This window comes from Equus quagga, chromosome 11 (genome assembly GCF_021613505.1).
Source record: "Equus quagga isolate Etosha38 chromosome 11, UCLA_HA_Equagga_1.0, whole genome shotgun sequence".
NCBI lineage: Eukaryota > Metazoa > Chordata > Mammalia > Perissodactyla > Equidae > Equus > Equus quagga.
The window spans coordinates 93,080,215-93,097,768 of NC_060277.1; the positions used below are offsets into that span (position 1 = coordinate 93,080,215).

At 59.8% G+C, this 17,554-nt stretch overlaps 1 protein-coding gene across 3 annotated transcripts in view; it reads left to right on the plus strand.

The window, feature by feature from the left end:
• The window catches only part of ARHGAP23 (Rho GTPase activating protein 23), a 68,898-nt gene that overhangs the window by 17,581 nt on the left and 33,763 nt on the right, over positions 1-17,554 (plus strand). Inside the window, exons 1-7 of one of the 3 annotated variants that reach the window (XM_046675307.1) lie at positions 2,920-3,277; positions 6,921-7,082; positions 9,766-9,793; positions 11,059-11,154; positions 11,356-11,434; positions 11,599-11,653; positions 14,660-15,827. In XM_046675307.1, the coding sequence (XP_046531263.1) occupies positions 3,104-3,277; positions 6,921-7,082; positions 9,766-9,793; positions 11,059-11,154; positions 11,356-11,434; positions 11,599-11,653; positions 14,660-15,827 (1,762 nt within the window). In that variant the 5' untranslated portion in view covers positions 2,920-3,103. Of the gene's footprint in view, positions 1-2,919; positions 3,278-6,920; positions 7,083-9,765; positions 9,794-11,058; positions 11,155-11,355; positions 11,435-11,598; positions 11,654-13,400; positions 13,585-14,659; positions 15,828-17,554 lie in introns of those variants that run through there. The other 2 variants (XM_046675308.1, XM_046675309.1) reach the window with 2 other exon arrangements.

The window sequence follows — 17,554 nt, forward strand, 5'->3', positions numbered from 1 at the left end:
TTGGAGGGAAGTCTGGATGCCCTTCCCTTGAGTTGGAGCCCCCAAGCCCTGCCCTGGGACCCTCAGGAAGATGAGGTTGAATGGATTTTGCAAGCTGGTCAAACTAGAGGATGATGGGAAGGACTGCTCGGTGGGGTAATTCCTGATTTGGGGGGAGGAAGCTGGGGAGGGTGCAGGGAGGAGGACTCGCACTAGGCAGGAAGCCTTGGAATAGACTCTCAGCTACGCCTGGTATTTCCCAGTCCTTGGCCCCCTCCCCCACCACCCTCGGGGCCCACCCCACATTCCTTTCCTGGAGGAAACGGGGGAGGGGGCTGAGAGGTTCCCCAGGCCTAGAGGATCATTTGTTCAAACCTTCCAGGCCCTATGGTGTGCACCCCTTTCCTGAGGTTCCTGTCGAGGCAGCTGGGGTGGAGTGACGGCATGAGGAAGGTGCGGGTTTGTGGTGGAGGGGGCTGGTACCTCCTTGGCCAGGCCTTGTGCCCGTGCCAAGTTAGAGAGCAGAAGATGGACATCGTCTGTGGCCTATCACTTCCCAGGTCTCTGCAGCCCTGGACACAGAAACCCTGTGCTGCTTCTCCCCCTCTCCTCTCTCTGCAGCCTCCAGAACCCTCAGCAGTTTTGAGGGAGATGGAGTCTTGATCCAGACATACTGCAGCACCTGTTGGCCCTGAGAGGCTCTCTGGGGTATGAGAGGGGAGAGTCATCCCCTTTCCTCAGAACCAGGGACTGGACTTGTAGCAAGAAGAAAGGAAGTTAGTCAGCTGGAGGGACTGGCTCTTTGCTGGGAGAGCAGGCCAGACTCTGAACGAGGACATCCCCGTGGCCGTTGCCCTCTGCTTGGGGCCGCACACAGATTCTGACATGGCTGAGGACATCCTGGTGGTGCTTCCAGCTGGTCTGTGAGAATCTGACCTTTGGGGATGTGACAGGGGGGCGCCGAGCAGGCAAGGGCAGGAGTGGAATTGACCAGAATCCTTGGTTTTCTAGTGACTGAGGGGTGGGGGAGGGTGCTGATGGAGATGCCATGCATTCTGCTCCCCTGACTGTGGTCCTTTCCCACTCTGCCCCTAAGCCCTCCTGACTCAGCGCTGGTGGCAGCCCTGCTCTTCCCGTCTGGCTTCCGCCAGGGTGGGGGTGGGGGTCCAGCTCCTGCACAGGGGGCCCAGCAAGCGACAAACAGGAAACAGGAGAACAAAACCGCTCCCTGGCCCCCACACGCCCCCCTCTCCCCCTTCCTCCTCCCTTCCTTCTCCTTCTCTCTCCCTCGATCCTGCCCACCCCCAGGGTCCTCTATTTCTCCTCCCTCTGCCCTTAGGCCTCCCCTCTCCTCCCGCTGCCCCTCCATCTCCCTGCCTTTCCTCCCACCATCCACCATCTGTGCTATCCTTGCTGTGGAGAGCAGGTGATGGGATGGGCAAGGAAGGGGAAACTGACTCTTCTGCTCCATTCTCACTTCTGGTGGCTGCCCCGGAAGGTTCCAGCCCTTTGACTCTTCCTTTCTGGACTCCCAGATTTGGGAGCAGGGTTGGGCTGGGGCTGCTCCTGTCCACCCCAGTCTCCCTTCCCTGGCTGCTGGCTAGAATTTGGGTATAAGATCGAGTTGGAGTGAGGGGCTCTGGGCTTGGAGTCCCAGTACTGCCATCACAAGCTGGGTGATCTTGGGCCTCAGTTTCCTTCTCTGAAAATTGGGTCATAGCAGTGGCCCCAGGCCACAGTGAGTGGCTGTCGTGAGAAGCACACTGTGAACAGTCCAGTGGGATAGAAGTGGTGGTGGTGATTACATACATACCTAGTAGCCAAGGCCTCTGCTGGCCCCACCCGGGAAGGGGCCTGGGAAGAGAGAGCCAGGAAGGGGAGGAGGGCAGGGTCTGCCATCAACATGGGCTTCCTGTCTGACTCACATACTGGGCGTGGGGTGGGGGCCAGCGTGGAGTCCATTGTCAGCTTGGTGGTGGCCCCTCTGGGTAGAGCTAGTGGGCAGGGGGTCCAGGAGGAGAGGGTTGGTCACGCTTCCCCACGGGTGGTGCTGGGGACTCCACCTGTAGTCATGCTTAGGGTACAGCTTAACTCTAAGGTGGGGCATTGTGAGCATGAGCGCTGCCCTCTGTGCGGGTCAGTGTGTGTGTGCACGTGTGTGACCCGAGGGGCACGGCATCCATGCACAGAGTACGCATGCTGGGCAGTGTGTGTATGGCATCTCTCTGCCTTCGTGGGGTCTGTGGGTGTCTGTGGGGTGTGTGGAATCTATGGGTGGGTATGTGGGGGGGTCTGGTGTGCTTTTAGGGGCACAGAGGGTATGCTTGCAAATGTGTCTCTGTGGGGTGTGTGGACCATATACACATGGGAGGGTGTCCAAAGTGTGTGTGCATGTGGAAGGGAGTCCACACACTGTGTATGTGAGGGGAGTAGTGTGTTTCTGTGGATATGTGGACAGAGGGAGAGTGAGTGTGTGTGTGTGTGGATGGGAGGGTGTGGGGTGCATGGTGTGTGTGTGTGGTGTGGGTTTGTACAGAGTGGGCAGTATGTGTGTTTATGTGTGTGCATCTCTGTGAGGGACATGTGTACACGCGTGAGTGTGTTTTTCTCTGGGGCATGAGACTGGATGCTCGTGTGTACTGGGAGTACACGTGTGCTGGCGGGGGGACAGGGTGAATGGGAGGGTGAGGGTGTGTGTGTGTCTGCCTGTACAGGGTGTGTGGTGTGTGACTGCGGGGGAGCTGTAGAGTGCCTCCTGTGTGTGGGTGGGTGTGAGTGTGGGATGGGGCGGCCGCGGACAGGGGCCGCCCCGGAGGGGGAGGCGTCTGCCCTGCGCGACTCGCCTGAGTGTCCAGGCTCGGGCGCCTTCAGCGGGAGGTGCGGGAGGCGCGGAGCCGCTCCAGCCGTCCTGCCGCCGTCCGCGCGGCCCGGCCGTCCCCTCGGGGCCCCTGGGCCCCGGGCCCGCGGCTCCGGGGGGCGGGCGGGGACACCCGGGGCCCGCCAGCCGCCCAGGGGGCCGAGGACGCCGCCCGCCGGGCGCCGAGGAGCGGCAGCGCGCCCAGCTCCGGAAGCCGGGCCCGCGGCGCGCTGGGGCCCGGGCGGAGGCCGGGCCCGGGGACCCCCGATGGCCGCGGCGCTCGTGGGCAGCGCCGTGTGGCGCGTGGAGCGCGCGGGGGCCGGGGGCTGGCGCTGGGAGCGCGCCGTCGGCGTGGACTGCAGCGCCCCGGAGCCGCGCTGCCTCTGGCTGCCCTGCCTTGGCCACAGCGACCGCCGCGCGCCGGGGCCGCGCCGGGCCAGGGTGAGCGCCGCGGGGTTCGTGGGGCTGGTGGCAGGGCAGGGGCCTGGGCAGGCCTCGTCGGGGGGTGGGTGGGACTGGGCCTCCAACTCTCTGCCATCTTTGAGCCGAGATCTTTGAGCCGAGTGCGCCCTGCACTCAAGGACCTATGCCCCGGAGTGGGTAGTGACTGAGGAGCTGGAGAGATGCCGGTGAGGGTGGCAGGATTGGAGCTGAGGGCTTTTCCAGGGGTCCTGAACGACGACCCCCAGTCTGGGTGGTGGCCTTCAGTGGGTTCAATCTCTAGGTTTACAGGCGGTGGAAGGATGGAGGGGACCAGGTATTTGAAGAGATGCTGGAGCATCTAGGATCCTGGGGAGTTTCGGCGGGCAGGGACCCTGAGCCAGAGGCAGGCAGGGGTGCCACTAAATGGAGCAATGGGCGCCACCCTGTCCTCTTGCTGGTAGGGGACCTGGGTACAGGGGCACACAAAGGTTTCCTGGTGGGTAAAGGAGGCTGACGTGGCAGAATGAACCGGAGCAGGTAGTGAGAGATCTCAGGGTGAGGACTGACACGGCTGGAGAGAGGGGGTGGGGACAGTGTTTCTGATGTCCAGGATCGACCGGGCTGGTAGGGCGTGAGTCACAGTGGGCGCCATGCCCAGCATGAACGCTGTGCTCCCTGCAATGACCTCTTTATGCTCCGGGGCTGGGGGTGGGGGGAAGCAGAACTCCTGGATTCTAGTTCATGTGTTGCCACCCCACCACGTGTCGAGTTCTGTCTAATTTGTGACCCTGGGGCCATCTGCCCTTCTCCCACCATCAGTTGGTATTTCTGGATGTCTCTTTCCTGACGTGAGGGTGAGAGCGTTTGGAAATAGATCTGGGCCAGGAGAGCGTTAATCAGTGATATCCCTGTGTCCCCAGAGCCTCTCTCTTTCCATCCCCTTGTTTCTGTGCCTACCTCAGAGAGCAGAGTTGGGGATGTGTGTGAGCTGTACCCCTTCCCAATCTTAGCACCTTTCTGATCCTCATTGCTGGCTCCTTCTCTGTTTCTGTGTCTATCACCTCTCTCCCCCTCAAGATGAGAGCAAAGACCCAGTATTGTCCCAGGTCAAAGGGGAGAAGAGGAAACATGCATGTGTAATAGCATGAAGGAGTCAGGTTAAACCCAAGGAAGAACTTCCCACAGGGGAGCCACCAGATCTGGCCCTTGGTGGGGGCTGCAGTGTCTCCTCTTCAGACAAGGGTGTGGTGGCTGTGGCAGGGGATTTGCCACACTGCCATTCTCAGGAGCCTAGTTAGAAGGGGTGGGTGAAGGGAGACTGGAAGGAAGGAAACGAGGAAAGGGAGAGGCAGGGATGAGGGAGGGGTCGCCGTTGGTGCCTGGGTGAGGAGGGGACCTGAGAAGAGGCATGCCCACTGCTCTGGGTTAGAAGCAGGCCCCCAGGGAGTGGCACCCCCAGGCAGCTGGCAGCTCCAGGCAGGATGTGCGCTGGAGGAGGGGTGGGGGGCAAGCAGAGACCTGTCCCAGCCACTTCTCGTCACTGGGGCAGCTGGTGGCTTAAACCTTAATCCAGGACACCAGGAAAACAATGGGCCCTGCAAACAGCCTCAGCCCAGAGCCCGAGTGGAGAGCATGCAAGGGAGGCAGCCCACACTGGGGAAGAGCAGAGGCTTCTGGTAGGAGGGGGCAGTGGAGGGTCCCCCGAGGCCCTCCTCTCCCTGATCAGTTCCTTGCCAGGTCAGCAGAGATAGGAAATCCAGGGGATTTCAGACCTCAGCAGAATTCCCAGAGGATTTTCCCTTCTGGGCTCCTCAAACCGTAACAGGGGTGTGGGGTTCATCGGAGAGTCCAGGCTGTAGCCACAAGTGGAAGAAGCTACGGGGCCATCACTGGTCCTCCAGCCTGAATCTGTAACCCAGCTCAGGCCTCCTGGACTGGGGGTGGCTCAGCTTTTCCTTGGACCCTTGCAAGGACAGAGAGCTCACAGCCTCATCCGGGTAGTTTTCCAGATACATGTGATGAGAATGGTCTCCAGGGCCTGGAGCTTCACTCAGCCTCCTTGTGTATTCCGCCGGCTGTGCCCTCTGGGACTGTATGAAGCAAGCCTATTGCCTCTGTCACATTTTTCTTGAATCCTCTGAGATTTGAGGAAGATGCCCTCCCCCAAGCCTGCCATTCCATAGAGAAATCCCTAGCATAGGTGCTGGGCCCAGGGCCGCCTCCCTTCCACTGGGTGTGTGAGCAGGAGGGCAGATGTACATGTCAAGGAACTTCTTAGTATCAGGACCTTTGAGGGGCAAATTTGAGCTTTCTCCAGCTCTTAGACGAGGGGAAAGTGAACAGAAATAGTGAAGCAGGAGCTCCTCACCCCAGAGCTGGTGGGCTTCCTCCCTCTGCACACAGCCCCACCTTTCTTTCTGCAGCTGAAGGCTCCTGCCTGGTGCCAAGGAGGAGTGAGGGGGTTGATGACTTTTGAGGGTGCCAGTGGAGGGGCTTCTTGCCCTCTGAGGGGCTTGGATTAGGAGCACCAGGTTGGTTAGGCTGAGTGAAGTAGGGGGCTGAAGAGCCCTGAGGGAGGCCTCCCGGCTTTTCACGAGGCAGCCTGCCCTCGGCTCCCATCTTCTCCAATCTGCCTCCCTGTGCATACATCTCTCTGACGCCCTCCTGTCACCCACTTTCCCTCTCTGTGTCTGCGCGGGGGACTTGAAGGGAGCCCTCTCTGAGGCACTGTCTGTCCTCTTCTTCCTCTTGCCCCAGAAATGGGCCCATGTGCCCCCAAACCCTTGTCTTCAGATGCCCTCTGCCATGTCATCTTGGTGAATCCCAAGTATTCCAGCAGGTGGGCCAGAGGGCAGCGGGGTGTCTCCCTCACACCCACCTGGATCCCCACTTCGTTCCGGTGAAGCAGCCAGGCCCCTGGGCTGGGCCCCAAGCCTCGGCAAGCCCCTTCAGTTGCCTGCTGTCCAGTCTGCTCCCTCATGACTCTTAATGCCCTACTTGTTTCTGCTGCTGCTCCTGAAGGATGCGTGTGTGTGCCAGTCTGTGCATGTGTGTGTCTGTATGTCTGCACCGTGTGCTATGTGCATGTCTGTGTGTGCATGCAGGTGCTTGCGAGTCTGATAATGTGCAACTGTGTGTGCACATGTCTGTGTGTCTATGTAAGCGTGCGTGTGTGCACCTTTGCACATGAGTGTGCTTATCTGGGTGTTTATGGTGTGTTCTGCTTGGATGAGTGAATGTGGATGTGTGTGTGTCCACCTAAGTGTGTGTGTGTCTGTGTGCATGTGTGAGATTGTGCAGCAGGCACTTCCTGGGCAGAAAGGCTGTGTGCCCCGTCCCAGCACATAGTAGGTGCTCAGGGACCATTTGCTGAGCTGAACTGAGTGAACACCTGGCTCACTGCAGTGAGTTATTTCCCTAGAGGCAAAGGTGACATGAGGGGATTGAGGGGAAAGAAAGAAGGAAGAGGCTGTTGGGCTGATGAGGGTGGGAGGGAAAGGAAGGAGTGAGGAGCCCTCAGGGGCAGAGGAGGGTGCCTGGAGCCCCAGGACCCATGGAGCTTTCCGGTCCCTGTCAGGTCCTCTGGGCTGTAGGAGGCAGTGTGCAAACTCGGGAGTGTGGCCACAGGGCCGCTCAACCCTGTCTTCCTGTGCCCCCACAGCTGCCACTGGGCCCAAGAGATGGGTGCTCTCCCGGGCGCCCCCTCCCCTGGCAGGGGCCACGAACTCTGCTGCTGCACAAGAGTCTGCAGGACGGCTTTGGCTTCACCCTGCGCCACTTCATCGTGTACCCACCTGAGTCAGCGGTCCACTGCAGCCTGAAGGTACACCAACTTGCCCGCTGCCCTCGCCTGTTCTGAGGAAGCGCTAATGGGAGGAAGGGAGATTCCTGTGCACTGTCCCCTCCACGGTCCTTCTTCTGTGGCCTGGGGAGGAAGTCACAGAGGCAGGAGCAGCCCTGGCTGGGTCATTTGCATTGTGTGATCGTGGACAAGCCCCCTAACTGCTCTGGGCTTGGTCTTCTCAGGAGAAGGGGCTGGGTGGCTGGCTCAGGGCAAGGAATGTAGAGGTCGGGGAGCCAGGATGCTCACTACACCTCCAGACTCTTGGCCTCTGGAAAGTGAGCAGCCTTCTCGGAGAGATGGGGTTTCTGGGACGCCTTGTCCAGTGGCCGCTTCTGAGCTGGGTCTGCTGCCCTGTCTGCAGCCTGAGCTCTCGGGGAGTCTGTCCTAACACACCTCTGGGAGCCCCCCCCAGAGTGCCCCAGGCCCATGCTGGCCTCACCTCTGTGTGCTGGGAAGAGCCCTGGGCCCGGATGAAGGAGACCTGGGTTCTGGTGCTGGTACAACTCATAGGTCACTGTGAAGCTTGGGGTGGTCTTACCCCTCTCTGGGCTCCGTTTCTCGTGCTGTAACCTGAGGGCATTTATCTATTTGACCTCTATTAGGCCCTTCCAGCCCTAATATAAATATCAAGTTCTCTGGATCCAGGAACCAGGGCTGCTCAGCCCAACCCACAGGGTGGGCCGAGGGGAGGCAGTCCCCAACAGTGAAGCAGGTGTGCGGGAAGACAGGAGAGGGCCTGGGCAGGAACCGGGGCTCCCCAGGAGGGCCCTGCTGCCTTCCCCCACCTCTCTCCCAGCAGAGAAGGAGACAGGTTTATTTTGGAGTCAATGAACCCGTTTCTCCCCTTCCTCCAGGGCTGGGACCAGCCTACACAGCTGTTGGGGGACTCTCCCTTGGGGAGCCTGGTCCCACCTGCCAGAGAACCAAGGCATTGGGTTTCAGTGCCTGTGTCTGTGTGCTTGCATGCTTCTCTTTGTGTGCACATGTGTGGGCACAGTATGTTGGTCATATATATCTAGACATCTAGACGTGTGCATATAGGTGTCTGTAAATACATGTTGTGTGCACACATCACTGTGCACCCCTCATATCCCTGTCTGAATCTGGGGCACCTGCATGAACTATCCTCATTGGTTGCAGCTGTGCTTAGGAGTGTACGTGGGGGCTGATGGTGTGTGGGAGGGGTGCTGCGCCACCCCTTGATGCCCAAGGACAGCAGCCCCTGGTTCCCTAGACTGCTCGTCCTTCTGTCCCTCCTCCCATAGAATGCCCTCCTTCCTGGCTCCTGCCACCTTCTCTCAGGGGACCCCGCTGAGGGGTGACTGGGGCAGAAGCAACATGAGTGGTCTAGGCTGGGTGGTGGACCTGTCTCAGAGAGATCTTGCTCACACAGGGCGCTGGAAGACCCCAGGGCAGGGCCAGCCAGGGACAGGCCCCATCCCCTCCCCAGAACCTGCCCAGGGCGGGGAGCCTGCAGGGAGCTCAGTTGTCTAAATGCATCTCCGAATGCATCCGTCTGCCCCTGCCACCCGCTCGCCGTGCTGTCAGCTCGTATCAGTGGCACGCACCCCGCACAGGAGGGCAGGGCAGAGGGACTGCTCTCTGGCAGTGCCCAGCGGCCTTCCTGTCCAAAGGTCAGGAAGGGTGCCGAAGAGTCCTGCGTTCCAGCTCTGGCTCTGCTCCGGAGCCTCTGAGTGGCCCTGGACAAGTCAAGCCCTGTCGTCTGTAAATGGATGATCTGTGGAGAAGGTTGGACAAGGCGACACTGAAGGTCCCATCCAGCTCTGAAATGCCACATGCTGCTGGGCTGGCCTGTCTCTCTGACCTTCTCCTTTCCCTCATTTCTATTTCCTCCCCAAATCCAGTGCCCATCCCTCCTCACTCCCCAGGATGATCCCAGAGGCCTCCTCACTGGGTCTCCTCAACTCCATTTCTCAGCCCTGCACCTAGAGGCCAGAATCCTCTTCCCTAACTGGTATTTTCACATCCACTCTCTCCCACTCAAGAACCTTCACTGGCTCCCTCTTTCTTCCTTTGCAAACCTCTTCCTTTCTCCCTTTTCCTTTGCTTTAGTCTGACTTCTGTCACTTGCTGGTGTTGACTCTCTCCTTCAGCTCAGCTGATCCAGTCCCACACGTGCTTGCTTATTTCTGCCACCAAGCACCTGTGCACTCCACTCCCCTCACCCAGAATGGCTTCTCCCAGCCATCCCGAAACTTGCCTTAAAATCCCCTCCCCCAGGGGGACACTAATCAGGCTTTCCCTTCCCATTCTCTAAGAGGTGATAGCCACTGTTTGCACTTGTCATACCTGCTTATCTGTGTCTGCCTGAATCCTCTCTGTGGTTAGTGTGTTTGCGCTCTCCATCGGGCTTCAAGCTCCCCAAGGGAAGGGATCGTGGGTCCCCCACTGCATTGGGGGCTTTCAGACAGCTGAGATGCTGACGTGGCGGGTTGGCAGGCATGAGAGAGGGCTCATGCCGCTGAGGAACGTTGCCTGGGACTTGAAGTCCCTGTGGACACCCCTCCCGCCCCCTCTGGCCCAGGGCGCTGGGCTAGTTGAAGGAAGATAAGAGAGGAGGCCACTGGGTGTGGGAGCTTGCAGGGGCCCGCCCAGGTGGAGCTAGACTGAGGGCCCACACCCACCTCTCTGTCCCCTGCAGGAGGAAGAGAATGGAGGCCGAGGAGGAGGTAAGGAGTGGCGGGGGGTGGGCACCAGGGACTGGGGCTGAGCTGGGACTCATCCTCCAGCTTCTCTTTCTCCTCCTCCCCTAAGTTGTCCTGGGTTGTGCTGTGTCCCCGACCCTTGACCGCTGTTCCTGTCTTGGCTCTTCTCTGTGTCCACTCCGGACATCTGGTCCCTCTCTCTCTCTCCTCCCTTTCTTTTCTCACATTTGGCTGCCTCTGGGCCTGTCCATTCCACACTGGGGTGGTGCTCTGGGGAGTCCTGGGTTCCTAAGACCTGGCCCTGCTCTGGAGTTACTCCCAGTGCAGACTGAGGTGCGGGCTGGGGGCTGGTGGGAGGGTGCAGCTGATCAGGGGCTGTCCTGGGGGATAGAGACACTGGGGTTCTGTTGGGCGTAAGGGGGGCCCTGAGGCCTTTCTCTTTTCAAATGTGAACCCAACTCCCCTGGCTGTCACCCTTGCTGTCCCAAAGGGCCCCTCCTGGCACCCAGGGTCCCCTGTGTATTCAAGGCAGACCTCCTTGAACCGGTAGCCTTCCTTCTCTGCCGCTGGGGCTTTTGCTGGGCAGCCATGGGGACACTCTTCTCGAGTCCCCATCGCATCCTGTGGTGGAGGCGGAGCCAGCTGACCTAGAACAGGCCCATTTCTCTGATGGAGACAGTTAGCAGTGGAGGAATATTGCTGGGTCGTAACGTGATGTCATGAGGGGGTGGGTGCCCTTCCTGGGATCCTCAGGCCTCTGCCTGGAGTCCCCCTGACTCCGGGGAAGGGAGTGGGGTGGGAGGTGTGGGTGTTGGGTCCTGTGAGCTTCAGGGCCTCTCTGCAGCTCTGCCCGGGTCTGTGGGTGTGGACATTCTCTGTGTGTGTGGCTGTCTCTCCCTGCTGTGTATCTTTAGGACTTGATACTGGCCTCTTTTGTGGCACCCTTTCCTTTGTCTTGTGACCTGTGTGTGTTTGTGTGTGTGTGTGTGTGTGTCTGCCCCACTAGACAGTGAGCTCTAGTAGGACAAGGACCATGTCTTTATCCGTCCTTTTTCGTCTCGTTTCTAGCATGGTGCTGGATGCAGGAGGCATTTAGGGAGTGACTCTGTGTGTCCGTGTAGGTTTTCCTTCACAGGAGTGTGTCCTCTTGTCTGATCCTGCTCATTGCATCCCTGCGGATGTGTGGGTCTGTGTTTGTGTCCATGTGAGTGTGGTCCTCTGTGTGTGTAGCTGTGCATAGGTGTGACCTTCAGCAGTCACCCCCAGCTAACCTGGCTGATGCTCACCAGGACCCTCCCCCCGGCACCGCTTGGAGCCCATGGATACCATCTTTGTCAAGAATGTGAAGGATGATGGCCCTGCCCATAGGGCAGGGCTTCGCACAGGTGAGCTGTCCCAGTTACCTGCCTCATCGCACCTCTCTGGGTCTCTTCTCCCTGCCCTGTGGTTAGGACGGGATTCTTGGACCTGGGTATTGGGGAAGCTCCTGTCCCCCCACTGTCATCTATACCTGGTAAAGGGGTTCTCAGGTGGGGCCATTGACACCCCTTGGTCTGCTCACACATGGCCCTGCCCCTTGTCCCCAGGAGACCGGCTGGTGAAGGTGAATGGGGAGAGCGTCATTGGGAAGACCTACTCCCAGGTCATAGCTCTGATCCAGAATAGGTGAGTGTCCCCTGCCTCCCTTCTCCCATAACAGCTCCCAACCCACTCACGGAATCCCTGCACACCCACCCCCTTGGCCCTGGGGCTGCCCTGGCCACCAGGCTCCCTGTTCTCCCAGACCCTGTTGCCTCAGCCTGGCCTGAGCCCCTGCCCTGTCTCTGTAGTGATGATATCCTGGAGCTCTCCATCATGCCCAAGGACGAGGACATCCTCCAGCTGGTGAGTCCTGCCCTGCTGTCTGAGGTGGAGGTCCCCTGGGGCCTGGGGGCAGGATCTCGTCCCTCTCCTTGGGCCTCCCTCCTGCGTCGGCCCCTCTGGGAGGCAGAGAAGAGAGTGTAGGGGGCAGCACCAGCCCGGCATTGCCCAATCGGGATGCCAGGCCCATCCCTGGGCTGGGGCTGGTTGTTGCTTCACTCAGGGCTGCTCTGTGCTGGGGGATGGGGGGGCGCTGGCCTTGGCAGGCAGGATTCCTGCCAGGGTATCGGGAAGGAGGGTGGCCCAGTGGGCCCTGCCAGACTGGCATGTTCTTGTCGGCACCCAAAGGACGCCTGTCCCCTGCACCCCTCCCTGCTTGACCTCGAGTGAGCATGTCTCCTGTAGATGTGTCCACACACACACAGCACACCCCACCCCATCCTACTGTCATGTGCTCCCATTCACACAACACACCATGCACAGCCCAATACACAAGCAGAACATGCCAGATACACAGCCGCACAACACAACCCTGCAGCGCCACCCTTCATCCAGCACGCCATACACCGCACATGTGAGAACACACACAATGCACCAGACACGCCACAGCAGGCACATGCCACAGTGCACACAACCCCTCAGTGCTGCACACAGGCACCTGTTACCACGCATACCCCGACACACATTGCAGTTCACCACAAACATCAAAACAGCACAACACACTCCTCAGCATCTCACTTCCCCACCACAGCAGTGCCACAGCGGATCACAGCACACACACTCGGACTTCTCACCACCACCACGTGAACGCTCATTGCAAATGCTGGCTCTGTCACAACACGTGTGTCCACAAACATCACGGCAAGTGCTAGCCCAACACAGGCGCATGCGCTCACCCATATCACAATAAGCGAAACCCTCACAACCTTGGTGCCCCTCCCCCACGGGCACTTCCGCGCACCTGGAACCCAGCATTCCACCCGCCACATGCAGCAGGCGCCACAGACACTGCCTGTAGCATACATGTGAACCCCTTTACCCCACACACTCTGTGCACATGCACACACACATGCCATCTCTCTCTCTGTGCCAGCCCTGACCCAGAGCCCAGGGCAGTCCTCTGAGCCCAGTGCCCAGTTTCTTGGTCTCATGGATCCCAGCCAGATGCCAACTTGCTTGCCCCCAAAGTCACTGCCCCTCAGAGGAGGGCTGAGGGCCAAGCCTGGGAGCCCTGGGAGCCGCTGTGCTGGCTTCTGCCCTGGATGTGTTGTCATAATCACTGTAATCACAGTGCCATGCTTGGCACCATGCCCCTCTGGGAACCTCCACCCCCTGACCTCGATTGTCCCCTTGCCCTTCCTGGGGAGGGGTAGGCAACGATGGGGGTCCGGAGAGGTGGATGGCTCCCACCAGGTCTCAAAGGCCCTGCGTGTACTCCTCCCCCTGGCTGAGGCGAGGCTATGGGGGGTGACTGGAGGAACCTAGGGCGTCACCGCTTTCTCCAGCTGGAGGAGGACAAGGCATGGGGAAGGCAGCAGCCCGGAGCTCTGCTACCCAGGCTGGGGTGGGCAGGCAGCCCCAGATGTCAGCATCTGGGGGCCTCCACTGGCCCCTGCCATCCGCGCCGGCCAGAGGGTGGGGCCCAGGCATTCCTGTGGTTGGGAGCCAAGGCTGGAGGCCAATAGGGCCGCGGCAGCTGCTGACGCCACCGCCGACGCGGCGAGGCCCCTCCACACCCATCCTTCCCTCCCTCCTCCTCCCGCCAGCCGAGAGAGCCGGTGGGGGCCGAGGGCAGCCGCAGGGCGGGCAGACTGGGGGCTACGGAGGCCAGGGCCAGCACAGTGGTCAGTGGGGGTTAGCCGGGGGCGGGGGGAGGGCGGAGGCGGGCCGGGATGCTGCCGCCACCGCTGTGATGCGGGGAGCCCCGGGAGCCGGCAGGATGGCAGGAGGGAGAGGTATGTGAGTGTCTCTGGCCCCGTCTGTGTGAGTCCAAAGGGGGCTGAGTGTGCAGGGGTGTGGTTTAGCTCGTCTTCATCACATGATATGTGTGCCTGGAACTGGAGGTGTAGTTATTTGTGTGTGTATGTGTGTCTCATTGTGTTTCACTATGTGTGTGTGAGCATGTCTCGGGGTGTGTATTTTCCTGTGTCTCCTTGTGGTGTGGCATATGTGTGTGTGTGTGTGTGTCTGTGTGGTTTTAGCCTCCCACCCTTTGATACTTCTCCCTCAGATAGGCCCCTGGGTGGCCCATAAGGGCCAGGCTAGGCCAGGGCCACAAGGCCGCTGTCCCTGGGGGCCGCCTCCTTTTTTGGCCGGGCCTGGGCACCGGCCCTGTCACTCCTTAGCAATGCAGCGTCAGCCTCAGCTCCCAGTGCCAAATTCCAGGCCTGGGGTGGCAGAAGGTGGCCCAAGGCCCCTCAGCCAGTCGTCCCCTCCCCCAGGCCTGGTCCAGAGGGAGCAGGAGCTAGACAAGTTCCTTCTCACCCTAGAGGCCCAGGAGCTGGGCCCCGAGCTCCCCGTCCAGGGGACACAGAGACAGCTGGGCTCTCCCCGACCGCGCCCATCCCCAGCCCACCCTGCCCTGCACACACCCCTTAGCCGGCTTCCTTCGCTGTCATCTGCCACCTTGACTGGTCTCTGGTGGGGTTTCCCAGCTCCGCCCGAGGGTCTGTGGGCACCCTTGGACGTAAGGAAGCAGGGAGGCGGCTGAGGCCAGCATGGGGGCAGGAGCCCAGAAAACAGATGTTGGAATGTTTGTGGCTAAAGGCAGTCCTTGTCGTAAGTCTTAGAGAACTCCTGGCTCTTTTTGGAGTGTGTGTGTGTGAGTGTGACTCTCAAAGGCCTCTTATTTCTTTGTCCTCCCTCCTTTCTTTGGAGCGTGCTGTGCCACCCCCACCCACTCAGGACTCCCCCTGCTTGGTCCTCTCGCTCAGTCCCCTTCTCTGGGGGCCTTGATCTCCTAGGGCTGCTGTAACCCTGCCCTGTGGGGCCTGTTCGGCTCTGCTCACCTGCCTCTGTGTCCCTGGCCAGGCCTACTCCCAGGACGCCTACCTGAAGGGGAACGAGCCGTATTCTGGAGAGGCCCGGAGCATCCCAGAGCCACCCCCACTCTGCTACCCCCGAAAGATCTATGCCCCGCCAGCCCGGGTCTCCACCTGGGCCACTATGGTGCCTGAGCCACTCTCAGCACTACCCAGTGACCCCCGGAGTCCTGCTGCCTGGAGTGACCCGGGGCCCCGAATCCCATCAGCCACCCGCGCCCATCTGGACAACCCTTCCTTGGGGATGAGCCAGCCCCGCCCCAGCCCTGGTGCCTTCCCCCGCCTCCCCACGGAGCCCCGGACGCCCCGTGCCTTCCCGGAGCCTGGCAGCCGGGTACCCCCCAGCAGACTGGAGTGCCAACAGGCTTTGTCACACTGGCTGTCGAACCAGGTACCCCGCAGAGCGGGGGAGAGACGGTGCCCCACCATGCCCCCCAGGGCCCGCAGTGCCTCTCAGGACCGTTTGGAGGACGTGACTGCCCACCGCCCATGGCCCTGCTCCACCTCCCAGGGTGCCTTGAGCCAACTGGGCCAGGAGGGCTGGCACCGAGCTCGCTCAGACGACTACCTGAGCCGGGCCACCCGCTCAGCTGAGGCACTGGGGCCAGGGGCCCTGGTATCGCCCCGCTTCGAACGCTGTGGCTGGGCTTCCCAGCATCCGTCTACCCGCACCCCTGCCTGCCCACCCAGGGACTTGCCCGGGCCCCAGGCCCCAGCCCCGCCTGGCCTACAGGGCCTGGATGACATCGGGTACATCGGGTACCGGAGCTACAGCCCATCATTCCAACGCCGGACTGGACTCCTGCACACACTCTCCTTCCGGGACTCACCCTTTGGGGGGCTGCCCACCTTCAACTTGACCCAGTCTCCTGCACCGTTCCCACCGGAAGCCTCCGAACCACCCAGGGTTGTCCGGCCAGAACCCAGCACTCGGGCCCTGGAGCCTCCCACCGAGGATCGCCGAGGCGATGAGGTGGTCCTGAGGCAGAAGCCTCCGACAGGCCGCAAGGTCCAGCTGCCCCCTGCAAGACAGATGAACCTTGGGTTTGGGGATGAGTCCGCAGAGCCCGAGGCCAGTGGGCGAGGAGAACGCCTGGGCAGGAAGGTGGCCCCTTTGGCTGCTACTGAAGACTCTCTGGCTTCCATTCCCTTCATCGGTGAGTGATGGTGCAGGTGGCTGTCTTGGGAGGCCTGGTGGTCTGAGCCTTGTTGTGCTTCACCCACCTGTCACCGTGGGCAAAACTCTGGGTTGGGTGCTGATGAGATCCACCTGTTTCTCTGTCCATCTATCCATCTGGCCATCGCATCCATTCGTCCATCCATCTACCCATCCATCCTTCTTTCTGTCCCCTCTTCCATTCTTCCATGATCCTTCCTCCCATTCATTTACTCTTCCACATATGTTCTCGTCTTCCTTCCTTTCTTTCTTCCTTCCTTCCTTCCCTCCCATCCTCCCTCTTTCTCCCCTCCCCCTCCTTCCTCCGTCCTTACTTTCTTCCACCCATCTACTCATTCATCTATTCTTCAGCCCTCCTTTCCTCCCCACCCTTTCCTTTGTTGGTTTCCTCCTTCCTTCCTTCCATTCTTCCATCATTCTTTCCTTTCAGCCTTTCTTCCATCCTTCTGTTCTTTCTTTCCTTTGTTCCTGTCACTCTATGTTCCTTCCATCCACCCTCCATCCAACAGATATTTGTGTCAGGCACTGTGCTGGGTTTCATGCTCTCCTGGAGTGCGTGGTCCAACAGAGGGATGGACGATCAGACAAGAAAAATCCCATGGGATGGGTGTGTGATAGGCGTACAGGAGCTCTAGGAGACACAGAAGGGCTCCACAGTCTAGACGGGAGAGCGTGGAAGCCGGGGAGAGAATCTTGGAGAAAGGAGATTTCAGCTAAGATTTGAAGGAGTTAGTCAGGGGAAGAATGTCCAGGGAGAGAGAATAGAATGTGCCAAGACCCTGAAGTGAAAGAGGCAGGATTCCCTCCCAGGTCATCGGAACAGGTCTGGAGGGGCCTTGTCCGCTGCTGGGGAGTCTGCACCTTACCCCGAGAGCAGAGGGGCTACTGAAGGCTTGCCTCCTTTAGAACAGACAGAGCATAAGGGGGAGGCGAGAGAGTGCAGAGGTCGGGTTGTTCCCGGTTTCTGGCCTAGCCAGAGGGTGGTGCCCCACCTCTGTTTTGAGAATGAGAGGCAGTAGGGCAGAAAAGGTTGAAGGTTTGCTGAAGAAGAAGTGCCCAGGAGGGAGCAGGACGGGCTGGGCTGGGTCTAGGGCTTGGGAGAAAGACCAGGATGCAAGATCGTGGGATTGGGAGCCAGGAGCCCAGAGGTGGTACCTGGAACCGAGAGCAGTGAGCTTACCCTCCGGTAGCCGTGGGAGTGAAGGAGAAGAGGCCTGGGCCAGCGAGAGGGGGCACAGCCCTGGCCATCCCCAGCCAGCCTGCCGTCTGAGAGGGCAGACAGCCTCTCTCCTTTTGTTTTTATTATTTTGTTTCATTTTATTTTATGTTTTCCAGCTTCACTGAGATATGGGTGACTAGAATTGTATACATTTAGTTTGTACAATGTGATTTTTTAAAGATGTACAAATGATGGTTTGATACACATATACATTATGAAATGACCAAACCAAGCTAATTAACCCGTCTATCACCTCGCAGTTACCTTTTTTGTGTGTATGGTGAGAACACTTAAGATTCCCCCCTTAGAGAATTTCAGGGATAAAATACAGTATTGGCAACTGTAGTCTCCACGCTGTGCATTCGATCCTCAGAACTTACTTCTCTTAGAACTGCAAGTCTGTACCTTCGACCAACATCTCCCCACTTCTCCCACCCCCGAGCCCTGGCAGCCACCGCTCTGAGACAACCCCCTTTCTTAGTAAGCTC